Source organism: Rana temporaria, chromosome 2 (assembly GCF_905171775.1).
Source record: "Rana temporaria chromosome 2, aRanTem1.1, whole genome shotgun sequence".
Classification (NCBI taxonomy): Eukaryota; Metazoa; Chordata; class Amphibia; order Anura; family Ranidae; genus Rana; species Rana temporaria.
In genome coordinates, this window is record NC_053490.1 from 13,609,348 (window position 1) to 13,628,825 (window position 19,478).

General features: G+C 47.6%; 1 protein-coding gene across 1 annotated transcript; it reads right to left on the bottom strand.

Moving 5' to 3' along the window:
* Positions 1-2,734: 2,734 nt before the first annotated feature.
* Positions 2,735-4,124, bottom strand: LOC120928481 (olfactory receptor 52B6-like). The gene has a single exon (XM_040339576.1). It carries the CDS (start codon positions 4,118-4,120, stop codon positions 3,191-3,193), a length of 930 nt encoding a protein of 309 aa, XP_040195510.1. The 5' UTR covers positions 4,121-4,124; the 3' UTR covers positions 2,735-3,190.
* Positions 4,125-19,478: the final 15,354 nt, after the last annotated feature.

Here is a 19,478-nt window from a genome sequence, read left to right on the forward strand (position 1 = left end):
GATCATTTGGGGTGTAGAAGCTGCTTGTCCGTTTACCAAATAATTTACATCAACATTAATATCTTAATATTAGCAATACCAACAAGATAACCTTATGGGTCCGGCATTGTTTTCCACTTTCCGCAGTAATAAAGAGTTCTGATCCCTCACTACTCCATCTATAACTTTAAAGCGGTGGTTCACCCTGCTGAACAACATTTCAGCATAAAATCCGTATATTAGCGCGAGCTACACTATGCCGGTCTTAATTTTTTTATCCCCGTACTCACGGTTATATCGTACATAGACGATTCCGTCTGCCGCGGGGAATGGGCGTTCCTAGCAAGAGGGAGGGTGATTGACGGCCGGCTCTGGCACGTCACGCTCCCCGAAGACAGCCGGAGTAGGTCTCGGCTCTGCACGGCGCCTGCGCACAGGCTATGCGCAGGCGCCGTGAAGAGCCAAGCCTATTTCGGCTATTTCCGGAGAAGCGTGACGTGCCAGAGCCGGCCGTCAATCACCTTCCCTGTCCATAGGAACGCCCATTCCCCGGAATCTTCTATGTACGATATAACAGTGAGTACGGGGAAAAAAAAATACAGACAGGCATACTGTAGCTCGCGCTACTATGCCAAATTTAATGCTAGAGGGAAAACATTTTTTTTTTTTTATATATAAGGTGAACCCCCGCTTTAAGCAAATCTAAAACCCCAATAAAGTGTAACATATTGCAGCTTACTAGTCCTTGGATGTGTTGGGTGTATTGGTTTTCCTTTTTCCAGCTCTTTTCCTTTTGTTTTGACCTCGTTCAGCTGCCAGTGATATGCTTCTTGTCTTGGGGTGGCTACACTTAAGCCCCATACACACGATCGGATTTTCTGTTGGAAAAAGTGAGACGGACCTTTTCCATCGGAAATTCCGACCATGTGTATGCCCCATCGGAGTAATTCCTTCAGAAATTCCGATGAATTCCATCAGAGTTTAGATAGAGAACATGTTCTCTTTTACGCCAATGGAATTCCGTCGGAATTCTGATGTGATTTTGGTCGGACAAAGGTCTGATCGTGTGCAGGGCCGTTTGAAGGAATTTGGGGGCCCCAAGCAAAATGGACATGGAGGCACCCAAACCCCCCCCCCCCCCACGCACGCACGCAAAGCCTACAGGAGCCACAGCATAGCGATACAGTTTAAGTTCATCCACACTTCATATAAATAAAATTTACAGTGCAAATATTGCAGCAGAACCCCCCCCCCCTCCCCACAGCAGGTGTCCCTAGCAGAGTCACCCCACATCAGATGGTGTCCTTATCAGAGCCCCCCCACAGCAGGTGGTGTCCCCATCAGAGCCCCCCCACAGCAGGTGTCACCATCAGAGCCCCCCCACAGCAGGTGTCCCCATCAGAGTCACCCCATAGCAGTTGTCCCAAGATCATTAGAGCTGTACCTGTCCAATAAGTCCCTGGGAGCAGAAGCATGTTGCAGGTGGTGGGGCATACGTGACATCTTCAGTTGCTAGGAGGGCGGGACTCGGAGGGCATTTCTGGGAGTGCAGGGAATGATTGGCAGCAGCTCTGGTCAACCAGAAGGCTCTCATCAGCCGCCTATGTCTGTGAGAGGAGCCGACACACACAGATGGGGCGGGGGGCAGACAGGGGACTGCTACAGTACGGTGCGGCCGTTCCACGCGCACCGGGCTGGAGGATTAGTGGATACAGCGCAGCAAGGCAAGGGCCCTGCTTGGGGGCCCCAGGCCAGCTGGGGGCCCCAAGCAGTTGCTTGTTTTGCCTGTCTTGTTCCGACGGGCCTGATCGTGTGTACGGGGCTTTACCGTTGGACAGCAGTGTTAGAAGGACTAGTACATTTATATGGATTCTGTATAAGTGACAAAGGAAGGTCAAATTCCAGCTAATACTTTTTAGGCTGTTTTCACTTGTGGGCCTCCAGCTGTTGCAAAACTATAATGCCACGTACACACGATCGGTTCATCCGATGAAAACGGACCGATGGATTTTTTCATCAGATATGCAATGAAGCTGACTTTTATCAGTCTTGCCTACACACCATCAGTTAAAAATCCGATCGTGTCCAACGCGGTGACGTAAAACACAACGAAGTGCAGAGAAAAATTAAGTTCATTACTTCCGAGCATGCGTCGACTTGATTCTGAGCATGCGTGGATTTTTGACCGATGGATTTTCCCACAGACGATCGTTTTTTTCTACTGGTTTTTTAACCATCAGAAAATTTTAAAACAGGTTCTATTTTTTTCACCGATTGGAAAAAAAACGATGGGGCCCACACATTGGACTCCATCGGACCGTTTTCATCAGACAAACCGATCGTGTGTACAGGGCATAAGTCCCGTCATGCTTCTGCCTGTGGGAGTCATGCTTGTAACTGTCAGCCTTGCAATGCCTCATGGGACTTGTAGTTTCGCAACAGCTGGAGGGCTGCCAGTTTGAGACCCCTGCATCAACCATTCTCAACCAGGGTTCAGTTCAGACCTAGGGTTCCTCCGGAGGCTATTCAGGGTTCCTTGCTCTGTGCCTGATTGACCTCTCATGAGATGGTGCTTGCATAGTTCTTGGTCCAACGCTACTTGACAGAGCCAGTAGCATGACACCAATGATCTTCTTAGGTGCCTGTAAGAGGAATTCCTCCCACTGACCCGTGACAAATTTATTTCATCAGGGGGTCCCTGAAACCAAATGTTTTCAAAAAATCCACTGGGATAACAAGGTTGAGAGAGGCCAAGTTAGGGCAACCTTTTATTTTATTTTAGGATAAAGATTTTACATAAATATACAAAAAGCTGAAAATTATATGCACCCCTGTCGTCTTAAATGGTTTGTCTCAAACCTTTAACTTCCACCTTTTGCGTGGCAGCTTGGTCTGTTGTATGAATTTGGGAAATAATAGACTTACTGGCAGAATTAACATGTAATAAAACTATACTATGGGAGGAACTCAGAAAAAAACAAAAAAAAACAAAGACTGCTGTGTTAATGCTGGTTACAGACTGGATCATATTTGTTATTTTTAATGTTGCCTATAGTTCGACTTTAAAAGAAAAGTTGTGGTGATACAGTACATACACTTGAATGATACTTCTGGTCTGCAGAGTATTTTCTTGAATCATAACACATCTTTGGATATTAATAAACATGTCCAGTGTAATCATCTTTTGCATTCTTTTTTGTTTTCTGGTTGTCTATTTTCTGCTTCCGAAAAAAGTTTTATCCTTCTTCAGCCTGTGAATAATTTTCACTCGAAGTGCCTCTGTCCTGATTCCATAGATTATCGGGTTTAAGGTAAAAGATGCAACCCCAGTGACAGATGTTATATAGTGGGTAATCAAAGACAGGGATTCACCTTTGATCCTGTATCTATAAGTTAAAAATATTGTTGTAGCCAAAAATGTGAAGAAAGCAATGATATGTGTCACTAAGGTGTGGATGGCCTTCTGGCACGCATCTTCAGATATTTTATGACAGACAAGAAATGTTCTTATATAGCAGTAAATTACAACACTTACACAGCCAGCCATCATAATCATACTCCATGTAAACCCAAAGACTATTCCGAGAGTGGTGTCACCACAAGCCAAGTGCGTAAGGGAAATGGTTTCACAAAACACGCTGTTGATGTGTACACCGCACAGAGTTTGTCGTGAAGCAATGACCAAAATTGCACATATACCTACATACACATAAATCCATATCGCCACTAGAATTTTAAAAACTTTCCTGTTGGTCATCAACATGGGGTATCTCAATGGGTGGCCAACGGCCAAGTAACGATCATATGCCATGGCAGCAAAAATAAAAATCTCCACAGATGGAAAACTCTGGAGAAAGAAACCCTGGGCCAAGCATTGCGAGAGTGGGATTGTCATGCATCCCGTCATCAAGTCAATCATCAGCTTGGGCATCAAGGCCGAGCTTCCATACATGTCGGTAAACATGAGGTTGGAGATGAAAATGTACATGGGTTCATGAAGGGCTTCCTCTGTCCAGGTGACAACCACAATTGCCAAACACAACACCATGACTGTAACATAGACGACTAGAGTTATGAAGGAATATAAATACCTAAAGTTTCCAAGCTCTGCAAGGCCCATGAGGAATAAAGTGCCAGTCATAGAAATGTTCTCCATTATCTAATTTTCTCTTCAACATACAAGGAAAGAGTATTTGATGCTGTAAACAATATCTATTTGGAAGGAGCATATCAAAGACATAGCAATCTGACGGTAAGGATGATAGGCAGTGTTTCCTTACAATTCAATGAGCCACCAGCTGATGTAAAGATACCGTTTTATAGAAAGTCTGGTAAATCCTCAACAGGATTTGTCCTACATGGCAACAAGAATGTAATTCCACAAGGGGTGACAACTGTGTATTGACCACATTAATGTATACCCAGTAGAATATACAAGTTCTTACTGATGTTTACAAGCTCATTATAATTTTCCTGAAAATTGCTGACGACAAACAAATTGGTTGTTTCATCCAACAATTCTTACTAGCAACGATAACTGGAAACTTTCTCTTTATAAAACTTTTATGCAGTATTTTATCAAACAGCAGAAGCTCCTGAACCACCTAATGTACTAACATATGTAGCACTACCCCCGGAGGAGCTGCTGGTTAAATTTGGGGTTTGCATGTTACCTCTTAAGCTTTGTTGTCAGGGTAAGGAAGTTCATAATAAATGCAAGGTCCAGACAGATGTAAAACCTTCAACAATTTGGTTTTATTTTTACTGCAGGGTAACTTAAAGAGGAGAAAACCGAAGAGAGGAGAATAGTAGGGGAAAGTTTAGGCACACGGTACAGAATGCTCAAAAATAGTCAATCATTCCCCACTGGCAACTATTGAGTGGGTATTGCTCACCCGAATAGTCCCCTCTCACATAGCCCAGCAGCCGGGATAATGCACGATCTAAGGTCCAGACAATCTCTGCCACAGACTGTGGTAGAATGAACTTGGTCTCTGCCACAGAACCTTTTGATGAACTTGGTCTCTGCCACAGACCTTTCGTATGAACGTGGATGCATCCAAGAATCCTCTGCCACAGGATTTCCCGAACCTCCAGTCATGCTGTAGAAGAGGCTTTAAGCCGAACCGGCGAACTGCAGGGCTTTCAATGTAGTGGATCCCTCCTTAATCAGGTCACCAGGCCTCACCCGAGACACTAGCACTTTGCCGGTCTCCACCAGGGCAGGTCCTCCCCCAGTTTCCTTCATTAAGATAGCTTCCTCCCTTGTGGGCAGACAGCTTGGGATCCCCTTTTAGGATTTTAGGCCCCAGCCAGCATAGCTGGGCCTACTCAACAGCGAAGCAACCCCAGGCCAGCGTGGCCCCAAGGTCGGATCCACACACATGCACCTCGCGCCACAAGGGCCACGATGCGAAGGACCCCGATTAATGGTGTCTGCCCCTTAAGTATCCCTTCCCAGCATGCACAGCGGGCTCACCACTCCCACTGTACTGCTGCCGAGAAGAGACACCCAACACACCATGGTACACCTGCGTTTCAACAGGGGCTTGCAGTGACACCACCACCTGCAGACAACAAGGGAAAACTACCAAGTAGTACTACAGCCAGAACAGAGGCAAATTTGTATTAATCAAACAGGTCTGGGCCCAACTTCCGGCCCAGACATCCCTTAAAATTGAAATAGCGGCCCCCTAAATTTGAGGTGGGCGCTACACATACATTTTTTTTATTGGTGGACCAGATAGATAAAAGAGAGTTACATATAATATTGGATGTAGAGTTGCCAGCTTGTCCTTTTAACCTCTAAGCTCCGGCACATTTATATCCAATGTAGTTTTACATTTCAACTATGAACCTATAGAATCATCAAAAATAGGGGCAGTGCAGGGGTGCTGCCCCCCCTAATCCATGCACCCAGCCCCTAATCTACATGCAGGGCGCCGGCCGCGTAGATTCCAATGTTTTTTTTTTGCTAATGTCTTTCTGTTTCTCCTCCTGGCCAATCAGGAAGCTGAGTCCGGGAGTCCTAAGAACCGATTGTCAGTGAGTCCTAAGTCCTGATTAGCCGAGACTCCGGGAGGAGACATGCAGGGAGGAAGCCACCGAAGCCACGACCTGGTTGGGGTAAACCATTAACCGCCCCCACAAACTTTTCAAACTAGTCGCCCAGACTATGAACCCCACCTGTCTAGAGCCTCCAGCAAATAAAACACAAGAATTCTGCAATGAGCTATCTGATTTTTTTATTGACAAAATCACAAACATTTGTGAAATAATTCAGCAGAAAAAAACAAGCAACCAAAAAGAAAAAAAACATACCAATACTATACAATCACCGAGATTTACTCTGGTCTCAATCACCACCACCAAAATCATCATCAGAAGCCTCTGGGACAGCACATCACCAAATGATATTATTTCTACAAAACTGCTGAAAGAATGTACTGACATCCTGGCACCCACCATAACACATCTTATAAACCAATCATTCAAAGAAGGAATCGTTCCAATCTCCTTAAGCAAGGCATAATCAAACCTCTCCTAAAGAAACCTAACCTCGACCCCAAAGACCCAAACTACCGCAGACCCATAACAAGCCTTAACACCATCTCCAGGATCATCGAGAAAGCAGTAGTACAACAGCTACAACTCCATTTAGACACCTACAAACTCTTGGACCCACTACAATCTGGTTTTCGCCAGGGCCACAGGACAGAAACTGCACTTCTCAAAATCTGGGATGACGCCCTCGAAGCAGCAGATGGCGGAGAATCGTGCCTCCTGGTACTGCTGGACCTCAGTGCAGCTTTCGACACAGTAGACCACAAAACTCTGCTCACTTGTCTCACAGAAGTAGCCGGAGTCGCAGACTCAGATCTACTCTGGTTTGCATCTTTCCTAGGGAACCAATCCCAAAAAGTGAAACTAGGGGGTTTCACTTCGGAAGCACGTAAAATTACATGTGCTGTTCCCCAAGGATCACCCCTATAGCCCGTGCTCTTCAACATCTACCTCCGCCCACTCCTCAAAATCATCAGCAAACAGGACCTGCTTTATCACTCCTACACTGATGACACCCAACTTTATCTTCGCATCACCAACAAAAAATACCAATACCACGCGCTAGAAAACTGCCTCTCATTGATTGACGATTGGATGATGGAGAGCTCCCTCAAACTTAATGGATCCAAAACAGAACTGCTCTTTCTCCACCGAAACCGAAAGAAAAACCCTAGCACAACATGCACACTACCCACCATCCTTGGACAAACCATTACCCCAAGCACCAAAATTAAAAGCCTTGGAGTCATCTTTGACTCAGACATGACTATGGACGCAAAAATAGGATCAGTAGTCAGCGGATCTCACTACCTTCTTTGCCTGCTGCATAGACTCATCCCCTCCATTCCAGAAGGAGACACAGCAGTAGTAGTTGGAACAATCATCAATTCTCGACTCGACTATGCAAACTCTCTCTACCTTGGACTTACCAAATACCAAATCTCACATTTACGAATCGACCAGAACACAGCAGCCAGACTGGTAACGGGAAAAAACCCTGTGAATCGATCACCCCCCCCATCCCTGAGGACCATACATTGGTTAGCCGTGAAGGATCGGGCTACTTTCAGGACCCTCTGCCTCACTCACAAATGCACACAAGGAAATGCTCCGCAATACCTATGAGAGAAAAAAAAGCACTACACCCCGAGTGCCCCCTCCGATCAACTAATCAAAACCTCCTCCACATCCCTAAGACAAGCTTCAAATCAAAAGGAGAAGGAAGATTCACAGTCCAAGGGCAACAGCTATGGAACGCTTTTCCCACAGACATCCGCATGGAAGAAAACCATCTGGCCTTCAGGAAGAAGCTTAAGACCCACCTCTTCTGAAGACACAAGGCTGAGACTGGCTGGAAAAGCGGCTTGAGGTGATTTAGTTTGCATTTGAAGCGCTATACAAGTTACTCACTCACTCACTCGCTGGCGGGTGAGCAATTGAGTGACGGGGAGGGAGGCGGCGATTGAACGAGCGAGTACCCGGGGAGTGGGGGGTATTTGGTTGGCTGGCTGGTGCCCAGGGGGGTGGCTGGCTGGCTGGGGAGTAGGGATGAGCTTCGTGTTCGAGGTTCACACTTTGTTATTTTGCAAGACATTTACTCCTCTGGGGAGAAACTACCTATGGCATACTTCGGAGGGAAACGAGGGGGACAAGCACCTGCCAGAAGTCACCGCCAGAAATCACCGAGCTGTCATCAGTCAGCTTCATCGGTTAACCGATGAAAACGGTCCATCAGACCGTTCTCATCGGATGGACCGATCGTGTGTATGCGGCTTTACTGTACATATCATTACAACTACTTTGTGCATCCAGGTGGATTATACCACATTTTTTTTCAGGACATATTGGTCTTTCATTTGGTGGTAAATGTTAATGGATATCTCCTGATTTTTTTCATTATCAAAGGAAAACTGGCCCAATATAGTAAAACAAAAATCATTTTACATTTTTATTTATTTAGCTGTATATTTCTTGCTACTACCAAAATCTACCACCAAATAACAACCCAATATAAAATAGACATGTGCACACTGAAATATTTCGTTTCGGAATTTAGTTTTCGTCCGAAAAATACATTTATTTCGTTACTCCCGGAATTAGTTTTTATTTTGTTTCATTAAAAAATGCATTCGTCTGAAAATCCGAATTAATTAAGGTCAAATCTGTCATTGAAGGTTTATGGTGTGCGCTGAATGTTCTAAGAAGATTTGACGGAGCAGCGAAACTGTACGACGCCGCAGTCGTACATTTCCGGTCAAATACTCCGCCTACAAGCTATAGAAGAATTCTAATGTTCTATGACACTAGTAATAATTATATTTATAAATGATTATTACTAATCAACTAACATTCAAATTCTTCTATAGCAGGGGTAATGAATTTAAATTCACTGAGGTCCGGTCAGCAAAATTTTCTTCCAGCAGAGGCCCGAACATCATATCGTTACCCGTGGCGCCTCTTTGCATGTGCCAAACCGCATGTTGCTGCCGCACTATTTTGGAAAAGACATCAAAGACGTCTTTCCCCGTGTTTCTCTTAAAATGGGCTGACCTACCCACAATGTGTGCACCTAATGCACATGTACAGATCTGAACCCATTCTTACATCAGCATCCTCAGTCCCCAGTGCACATCAGAGTCCTCTACCTCTTAATGAGTGTCCTCAGGTCCTCCTATATATCACCCCCCTCCACAGTAATGTTCTCACACTTCCTTGACAAACTCCCCCCCCCCCCCGCGCTAGTCCTGTCTTTTGACCCTATTTTCATTGTCCCCCCACATTACTATCCTCAGCCCCCTTCACATTACTGTCCCAATTGCCCCCACATTACATTTCTCAGCTCCCCCACATCACAGTCCTCAGCCTCCCCCAATTTAATGTCTTTAGCCCCCCCACTGTAATATCCACATCTCTCCCATTGTAATATCCACATCTCCCCCCTGTAATATCCACATCTCCCCCCACTGTAATGTCCACATCTCCCCCCCCCCCACACACGGTAATATCCACATCTCCCTAGTGTAATATTCACATCTCCCCCACTGTAATATCCACATCTCCCCCACTGTAATATCCACATCTCCACACTGTAATATCCACATCTCCCCACTGTAATGTCCACATCTCCCCTCCACTGTAATGTCCACATCTCCCCCACTGTAATATCCACATCTCCACTCTGTAATATCCACATCTCCCCCCACTGTAATATCCACATCTCCCCCCACTGTAATATCCGCATCTCCTCCACTGTAATGTCCACATCTCCCCACTGTAATGTCCACATCTCCCCCACTGTAATATCCACATCTCCCCACTGTAATGTCCACATCTCCCCCCACTGTAATATATACATCTCCCCCACTGTAATATCCACACCTCCCCCATACATCACAGTCCGCTCAGCCCCCCCCCCCCCCCATGTCTTCAGCCCACCACATAACAGCCCTCAACAACTCCACTTTAATGTCTTTAGCGAGACAGCACAACACTTTCCTCCTTTTCAGCTTTTCCTGTCCTCACTCCCTGTAACTTTGCCGCCTCCCTGATTTACCTTGCACAGATTGAAGAACGGAGGGAGGCACGGCATGTCTTGGATGGAGGGTGGGTGTTGCAAGATGGCGATTGGTTGCCAAGACCGCCCTTCATCCTAGCAGCCAATCACCTGATTGCTTACCTCCGGCAGCTCCTCCCTCCATCGGCTCTGTGTGAGCCTGGATTACAGAGGCAGGGGGAAGAAAAGGCTGCTAAACGGCGGTACCACAGCAGGCCGCAGAGGAGAGTGAGGCGGTCCGCATTTGGCCCACGATCCGCCATTTAGTGACGCACGTTCTATAGTCTATGGGCCGAGCATTTGACCGGAAATGTACGATTGCAACGTCATACAGTTTAGCTGCTTGTCGAATCTTCTTAAAAATTTCGACAGACACCATGGGCCTGATTCCCAAAAAAGCTGCCTAACTTAACTTTCAGCAGTTAAGTTACACTGACTTAAAATCTCTACCTAAGTGCCTGATCCACAAAGCACTTACCTAGAAATTTCAGGCCGTGTAACTTAAAGCGGGAGTTCACCCATTTATGAAATTTTTTTTTTTCTCCCATAAGGTTCCTGCTCGTTCGGTCTAGGGGAATCGGCTATTTGTAGTAAAATATGAGCTGTACTTACCCGTTTTCGAGCTGCATCTTCTTCCGTCGCTTCCGGGTATGGGCTGCGGGAGCGGGCGTTCCTTCTTGATTGACAGTCTTCCGAGAGGCTTCCGACGGTCGCATCCATCGCGTCACTCGTAGCCGAAAGAAGCCGAACGTCGGTGCGGCTCTATACTGCGCCTGCGCACCGACGTTCGGCTTCTTTCGGAAAATCGTGACGCGATGGATGCGACCGTCGGAAGCCTCTCGGAAGACTGTCAATCAAGAAGGAACGCCCATTCCCGAAGCCCATACCCGGAAGCGACGGAGAGGATGCATCTCGTAAACGGGTAAGTACTGCACATATTTTAAAATAAATAGCCGATTCCCCTAGTAAAAACGAGCAGGAATCTAAGGGGGAAAAGTGCCCTCTAAGGGTGAACCCCCGCTTTAAGTGCCTCCGTCGCAAGGCGGTCCTCCTCTCCGGGGGGCGTTTAAAATTTAAATGTGGCTCGCTCCCGCGCCGGCCGTACTGCGCATGCGTGTGACGTAATTTTCCCAACGTGCAGCGCGCGAACGTAATTGACGCCGGGCTTTGTGGATTGCGACGGGACACTAAAGTTGCGACGGGTGAAAAAAAATATACGCGCCGGGAAAACAAATAATTATAAAAAAAAATGACAGCGTCGCTCAGCATGCATTCCTGAGAGGGAGAACTCCATGCCAATTTTCAAAGAAAAAACCGGCATGGGTTCCCCCCCCCCAGGAGCATACCAGGCCCTTAGGTCTGGTATGGGTTGTAAGGAGACCCCCCCACGCCGAAAAATCGACGTAGGGGGTCCCCCTACAATCCATACCAGACCCGTATCCAAAGCACGCTACCCGGCCGGTCAGGAATGGGAGTGGGGACGAGCGAGCGCCCCCCCCCTCCTGCGCCGTGCCAGGCCGCATGCCCTCAACATGGGGGGGTTGGGTGCTCATGTTGATGAGGACAGGACCTCTTCCCGACAACCCTTGCCGTTGGTTGTCGGGGTCTGCGGGCGGGGGCTTATCGGAATCTGGGAGTCCCCTCAAAAAAGGGGGCCGCCAGATACCGGCCCCCCACCCTAAGTGAATGGATATGGGGTACATCGTACCCCTACCCATTCACCTGTAGGCAAAAAGTAAAAGTTATTAAACACACAACACAAGGGTTTTTAAAATAATTTATTATTCTGCTCCGGAGGCACCCCCCTGTCTTCTTTATTAGCTCTAATACCAGGGGGGGCTTCTTCTTCCGCTCTCCGGGGGTCTTCTTCCACTCTCCGGGGGGGGTTTCTTCTTCCGCTCTCCGGGGGGGGTATTCTCTGCTCTCCGGGGGTCTTCTTCTATCTTCGCCGCTCTCCGCTGTTGACTCGGCGAACCCCGGTTCTTCTGCAGCTGTCCGGTGCCTTCTCCTTCAGCGCTGGCTGCCTGCTATCTTCGTGTGTTAGCTCAATTACTAACAGGCAGCCAGCGCGGTCTTCTGTGATGTCAGGTTCTTCTTCTCCCCTCTTCCGATGTTGACTCGTCGCCTCTTGACACTGCAATGATGGAAGCGCGCCTTGCATCCCATTTATATAGGCATCACCGTCCCATCATGCTCCGGTAGGTACCCACGTGGTGGGTGCACGTGGGTAGGCACCCACCACGTGGGTACCTGCCGGAGCATGATGGGACGGTGATGCCTATATAAATGGGATGCAAGGCGCGCTTCCATCATTGCAGTGACAAGAGGCGACGAGTCAACATCGGAAGAGGGGAGAAGAAGAACCTGACGTCACAGAAGACCGCGCTGGCTGCCTGTTAGTAATTGAGCTAACACACAAAGATAGCAGGCAGCCAGCGCTGAAGGAGAAGGCACCGGACAGCTGCAGAAGAACCGGGGTTCGCCGAGTCAACAGCGGAGAGCGGCGAAGATAGAAGAAGACCCCCGGAGAGCGGAGAAGACCCCCCCCGGAGAGCGGAAGAAGAAACCCCCCCCGGAGAGTGGAAGAAGACCCCCGGAGAGCGGAAGAAGAAGCCCCCCCTGGTATTAGAGCTAATAAAGAAGACAGGGGGGTGCCTCCGGAGCAGAATAATAAATTATTTTAAAAACCCTTGTGTTGTGTGTTTAATAACTTTTACTTTTTGCCTACAGGTGAATGGGTAGGGGTACTATGTACCCCATATCCATTCACTTAGGGTGGGGGGCCGGTATCTGGGGGCCCCCTTATTTGAGGGGACTCCCAGATTCCGATAAGCCCCCGCCCGCAGACCCCGACAACCAACGGCAAGGGTTGTCGGGAAGAGGTCCTGTCCTCATCAACATGGGGACAGGGTGCTCTGGGGTGGGGGGGCCCGCAGTGCGCCCCCCTGCCCCAGAGCACCCAACCCCCCCATGTTGAGGGCATGCGGCCTGGCACGGCTCAGGAGGGGGGGGCGCTCGCTCGTCCCCACTCCCATTCCTGGCCGGCCGGGTAGCGTGCTTTGGATACGGGTCTGGTATGGATTGTAGGGGGACCCCCTACGTCGATTTTTCGGCGTAGGGGGGGTCTCCTTACAACCCATACCAGACCTAAGGGCCTGGTATGCTCCTGGGGGGGAACCCATGCCGGTTTTGAATTTAAAAATTGCCGTGGAGTTCTCCCTCAGGAATGCATACCAAATGCCGTCGCTTGAATGGGCCTTTACAAGGTGTGACTAACTTTCCACATTGTAAAACCAGCCCTAGTTTTGCGCAAGCAAATCGGAACTTACGCAGAAATCACAGTGCTGAAAAGCGTTGTGGATCTGCTTAAGTCCTCATTTGCATACTCAAAGCTGCATTTCCATGAGAAATGCCCCCAGCGGCGGATGCGGTACTGCATCCTAAGATCTGACCGTGTAAGTGTCTTACACATGTCAGATTTTCTGCCTAACTTTGGAAAAAGCCTTTTGAGGATCGTTTCCAAAGTTAGGCACAGACTGAACAGCAGTTCCGCCTGCGTATCTCTTTTGGGAATCAGGCCCCATAAGCCTTCAATGACAGATTCAACGTTTGTATGTTTTTCTCTGCTTTGTCGAATCTTCGTTGTTCATGTTGAATGGTCTACCCCAACACTGTCTCTATGATGTTGAATCTTTTCTCTCTATGTCGAATCTTTCCTCTCTATGTAGAATAATCTTGGACTAAAAGAGTTAAGCTTAGGCCCATTCGACCGCAGGTTCGATAGACACAGATCACTATTGTCAGCGTAGAATCTCCTATATATATCGAACTATTGTATCAACGAAAATAAAGCATTTTTTTTATGTCTGATCTTTTGGATTTCAAATTCTGCGTGTTCACTTTCATTTGTTAAAACTAGGGATGTCCCGATACCGATACTATTATCGGTATCGGTACCGATACCAAGCATTTCCCAGAGTACTTGTACTCGGGGGAAATGCTCCGATGCCTCAGCCGATACCTGGGCAGGCAGGGGAGTTGCAAGTCTTCTCCCCCCGTGCTGTCTTTCCCCCGCGCTGCGCTGTCTTTCCCCCGTGCTGTGCTCTTTCCCCCGTGTTCCGTGCTGTTCTCTCTTTCCCCCGTGTTCCATGCTGTCCTCTCTTTCCCCCCTGTGTTCCGTGCTGTGCTCTCTTTCCCTGTGTTCCGTGCTGTGCTCTCTTTCCCCCATGCTGTGCTCTCTTTCCCCCTGTGTTCTGTGCTGTCCTCTATTTCCCCCCCATGTTCCGTGCTGTCCTCTCTTTCCCCCGTGCTGTGCTCTCTTTCCCCCCATGTTCCGTGCTGTCCTCTCTCCCCCCCCCCCGTGTTCCGTGCTGTCCTCTCCCCCCCCCCGTGTTCCGTGCTGTCCTCTCCCCCCCGTGTTCCGTGCTGTCCTCTCTCCCCCCCCCCCGTATTCCGTGCTGTCCTCTCTCCCCCCTCAATCTGTCAGGATGGAGAGCAGAGGTAGGAGCCGCTAAACCCGGCTCCTACCTTTTCAGAATGAACAGAGTCAGTGATCACTGACTCTGTCCATTCATATAACTGAGCATCGTAACCTGTGTTTACGATGCTTCAGTTTATGAATGGAGAGGAGCTTCTCTCCATTCATTTCAGCTGAGGCTGCAGAGAAAGTGACTGGGGAATCTGTGTCATTGGTCCCTTTCTCTGTCTTAAAGGGGAGATGTCAGTGGTCTGTTAAGACCCCTGATATCTCTCCAAAGACCCCCAACAGGGCTGATTAAAAAAAAAAAAATTTGCAATAAATATAAAAAAATAAAAAAATAAACATAAAATGTAAATAAAAAAACAGACTGACAATACACCCACCCCCCCTAAAAAACAAACAAAAAAAAATCTATGTAAAAAAATTTTTTTTTTTTAAAAAATAAAATAAATACTGTCACATGACATAACAAAAAAGTATCGGTAATCGGTATCGGCGAGTACTTGAAAAAAGTATCGGTACTTGTACTCGGTCTCAAAAAAGTGGTATCAGGACATCCCTAGTGAAAACGATAACGAAAATACCCGAAATTCGGACAAAAATGCATTCAGACGAAAACGAATGCACATATCTAATATAAAATGTCCTGCTCCTGACGATCACAGCCATATCACATATGTGTGTGGTAGTTGTTGTTTGTACCCGTAGTACAGCTCAGAAAAAATTGTGTACATTTTTCTTTTTTTTTTCCTACTTAAAACACACTGATACTAATTGAACAAAAATCCTGACCCTGACCTTTGCCCCCGACCTTAACCCAAACACAGCCCTGGCACTGACCTAGATCAAACATTAGGCCTAATTTAAATGGGTTGGAGGGGGCGTGTTTAATGGTAATGAGGCTTGACCTCACGTTTTTGACGTTCTTTGCCTACTGCGCATGCGCCGGGCGCCTACATTTCCCAGTGCGCATTGCGACTAAGTACGCCGTACGGGCCTATTGATTTCGACGTGGACGTTAACGACGTAACTCCCGATTCGCGGACGACTTACGCAAACGACGTAAAAAATTCGAACCTTGCAGCGGGAACGGCGGCCATACTTTAACATTGTTATTCCATCTCATAGGTGGAATAACTTTAGGCCGCCTAAGGCCTTACGGAAACGGCGTAAATAGACTGCGGCGGCCAGGCGTACGTTCGTGAATCGACGTAGAAACTCATTTACATATTCTACGCCGGCCGCAATGGAAGCGCCACCTAGCAGCCATCAGAAAAATTGCAATCTAAGATAGGACGGCGCAAGCCGTCCTATCTTAGATATGTTTAAGCGTATCTCTGTTTGAGCATACGCTTAAACATAGGTTGGCGTAGATTCTGAGTTAGGTCGACTTATCTACTGATAAGTCGGCCTAACTCTACCTGAATCTACCTAAATGTATTTCTCTCCTCCCTTCACAGAGAGTGAAAACACTGGGACGGGACTTCACAGTGACTAAAACTCGGTGATAGCCAATCAGAGGCTATCACAGCAAACAGGTGAATTGGAATCGTTAGTACGGGGCCCAGGGCTCCTACTGAGACCCCGGTCTCTGTGCTGGGAGTGTGCCGCGCAGCATGCTCCCAACACACAAAGGGAGATACACAAATATGTAGCCCCCACGGGAAAAATGAAGAGTCCAGTGGGGACGCATATTTGCGTATGCTCAGCATGAAGGGGTTAAGCTTGTCTAGAGCAGGAAAGGTTAAAAGTCTGGTCAGTTTATTTTTTCTGTCTGTTTTCTGTTCCCCAGAGGAGATTTTCTTTCACTTACCAGAGAAAGTGGTGCAATTGAAAGATCCACCTTCACCTCTTATTCTGGTGACAACTTTAGCATTTTGGATTTTCCATCAAATAGAGTCTGGGTGACAAAATAGGAAATTGAATTGCCACTCTGCTGCTAAGAGGTTCAGATACAACTTTATTCCAATAAAAGTCAGGGGGACATTCCTAAAAGCGGTGGCGGTGCGTTTTTTAAGGGCGCACAGGCGCTGCCCCCCTCTGTCACGCCACCCCCGCTATGTAAAACGGATAGATTCATGCATAGCATCAATCTATCCAAAGCCACTATAGCCATCCCCTATTCAGTCGCCCGGCCCCTTTTTGGATGCTGGGCACCTGAATTCCAGGGGCTGTCTTTTTTTTTTTTTAAGCACCTGCTTAGCCAGAGGCTTTAACTACTTGCCGACCGCCCACCGTCGTTATACGTCCTCACTTTAGAGATGAATATCTCGGTATCGGCAGCAGCTGCTGCCACAATCGAGATATTCATCTCTTCTGTGGGCGGCCGTGTTAACGATAATGGCGGTCTCCGCGGCGAATTCGCCGCGAGATCGCCGTTATCGGTGGCGGGAGAGGGCCCCCCCCCCTCCCGCCGCTCTCCCGCGCCCTCCGCCGCTTACCGTAGCCATCGGTAGCGGCGGAGGAGATCGCGACCATCCGGCAGCTGAGCGGGGACAAGACTGAAGGAAAAATCTCCTTCGCCCGTCCCCATAGCTCCGCTGGGCGGAAGTGACGTCAAAACGTCAGTCCCGCCCAGCCTCCTAAAGAAACATTTTTTTTTTTTTGTCATTTCCAAATTTTTTTTTTTTTTTTTGCATTTAAGCCCAAATATGAGATCTGAGGTCTTTTTGACCCCAGATCTCATATTTAAGAGGACCTGTCATGCTTTTTTCTATTACAAGGGATGTTTACATTCCTTGTAATAGGAATAAAAGTGATAATTTTTTTTTTATTTTTTTTTCAGTGTTAAAAATTCTAAAATAAATAAAAATAAATGCGAAAAGCAAAAAAAAAATTTTTTAAAGCGCCCCGTCCCGACGAGCTCGCGCGTAGAAGCGAACGTATACGCGAGTAGCGCCGACATATGAAAACGGTATTCAAACCACACAAGTGAGGTATCGCCGCGATCGTTAGAGCGAGAGCATTAATTTTAGCCTTAGGCCTACTCTGTAACTCGAAAAATGCAACCTGTAGAATTTTTTAAACGCCGCCTATCAAGATTTTTAAGGGTAAAAGTTTGACGCCATGCCACGAGCGGGCGCAATTCTTAAGCGTGACATGTTGGGTATCATTTTACTCGGCGTAACATTATCTTTCACAATATATAAAAAAATTGGGCCAAATTTATTGTTGTCTTATTTTTTCATTTAAAAAAGTGAATTTTTTCCAAAAAAAGTGCGCTTGTAAGACCGCTGCGCAAATACGGTGTGACAAAAAGTATTGCAATGACTTCCATTTTATTCTCTAGGGTATTATAAAAAAATATATATAATGTTTGGGGGTTTTAAGTAATTTTCTAGCAAAAAAAATGGTTTTGTCTCGTAAACACCGACTCTGAAAAACAGGCCCGGGGCTAAAGTGGTTAATAGGCATAAAAAAAAGGTGGAATTGGATCGCAGAGCATTGCGCTCGCAGTCTACCCATGTGTGTTAAAAAAGCAAATTAATATCTGCTTTTCAAACACTGAACCACCTCTCAGCCAATTAGGAGGTGCGCGTCTAATAGCCATCACCTGATTGTCTCAGACCCTCCAATTGGACGCCTAATGGAATGGAAAAAGAGACACATGGTAGGACAGAGAAGCATGGAGGATGCAGGAGCCATTGCCTGACCCGCTGCCTGTCCCGCAGCTCGCCACCGTCACCCGCTGCCTTACCTGCCATTGGGATGAGGTAAGTGGCGGTCAGACGCCGAGCGGGTGAGTGGGGGCTCACAGTGGCTGCATATGATGGGCACAGCACAGAAGCTGCATACAATGGGCGCAGAAGCTGCATATGATGGGTACATCAGAAGCTGCTTATGATGGAAATAGGCTGCATATGATGGGCATGGAGGCTGCATATGATGGGTACAGAGGCTGCATATGATGGGCACAGGCTGCATATAATGGGCACCGAGGCTGCATATGATGGGTACAAAGGCTGCATATGATGGGCACCGAGGCTGCATATGATGGGCACCGAGGCTGCATATGATGGGCAAAGGGGCTGCATTTTATGAGCACAGTGGCTGCATTTTATGGGCACAGTGGCTGCAATTGATGGCACGGGCTGCAATTGATGGTTTTTTTTTCAGTATTTTTCAGAATGTTTCTTTTTTTTTGCACCCCCCCAAAAAAAAATTGAGCACCACTCACCACTGCCTTAAAAGTATCAATTGGCCCAGATTCACAGACAGCGGCGCACATTTATGCCGCCGTAGCGTATCTCCTGTACGCTATGCCGACGCAGCGCAGAGAGGCAAGCACTGAATTCACAAAGCCAGTGCTCCCAAAACTGCGCTGGGTTTCCTAGGCGCAAGCCGGCGTAGGTGGAAGTGGGCGTGAGCCATGCAAATGATGGGCCGAGCACCAGACAGATACGTATAACGAACGGCGCATGCGCGGTCTCGTGGACGCATCGCAGTGCGCTTGCTCAGAATCCCGTCGCAACTACTCCCTAAGATACGTCGGATCACTGCCTACGGCGTGAACATAACCTATGCCTAGTCATATTCACGTCCTACGTAAACTACGTAAAATACTTAGGCTTGTGTTCCCTGGTGCAGCCCTTTGCATGGATGCTGCTGAGTTACGCCTCCTTTATGGGGCATAACTTTATGCCAGACATATGACTTTACGCGCACTGTGTTGGGCGCACGTACGTTCTTGAATCGGCGTATCTCCCTCATTTGCATATGTGAATAGAAAATCAATGGGAGCGCCAAATGCGTCCAGCGTAAATATGCGCCCACTCTACGCCGGCGTAGACAAGTTACGTTGGTCGGATGAAGCCTGTTTTTAGGCGTATCTTGGTTTGTGGGCCCGGCGCATAGATACGGCGGCGCATATTTGCACTTACGCATAGATACGTTGGCGTAAGT

Coding starts and splice junctions, on each gene's coding strand:
- LOC120928481 (XM_040339576.1), bottom strand. CDS start 4,120: ATGACTGGCACTTTATTCCTCATGGGCCTTGCAGAGCTTGGAAACTTT.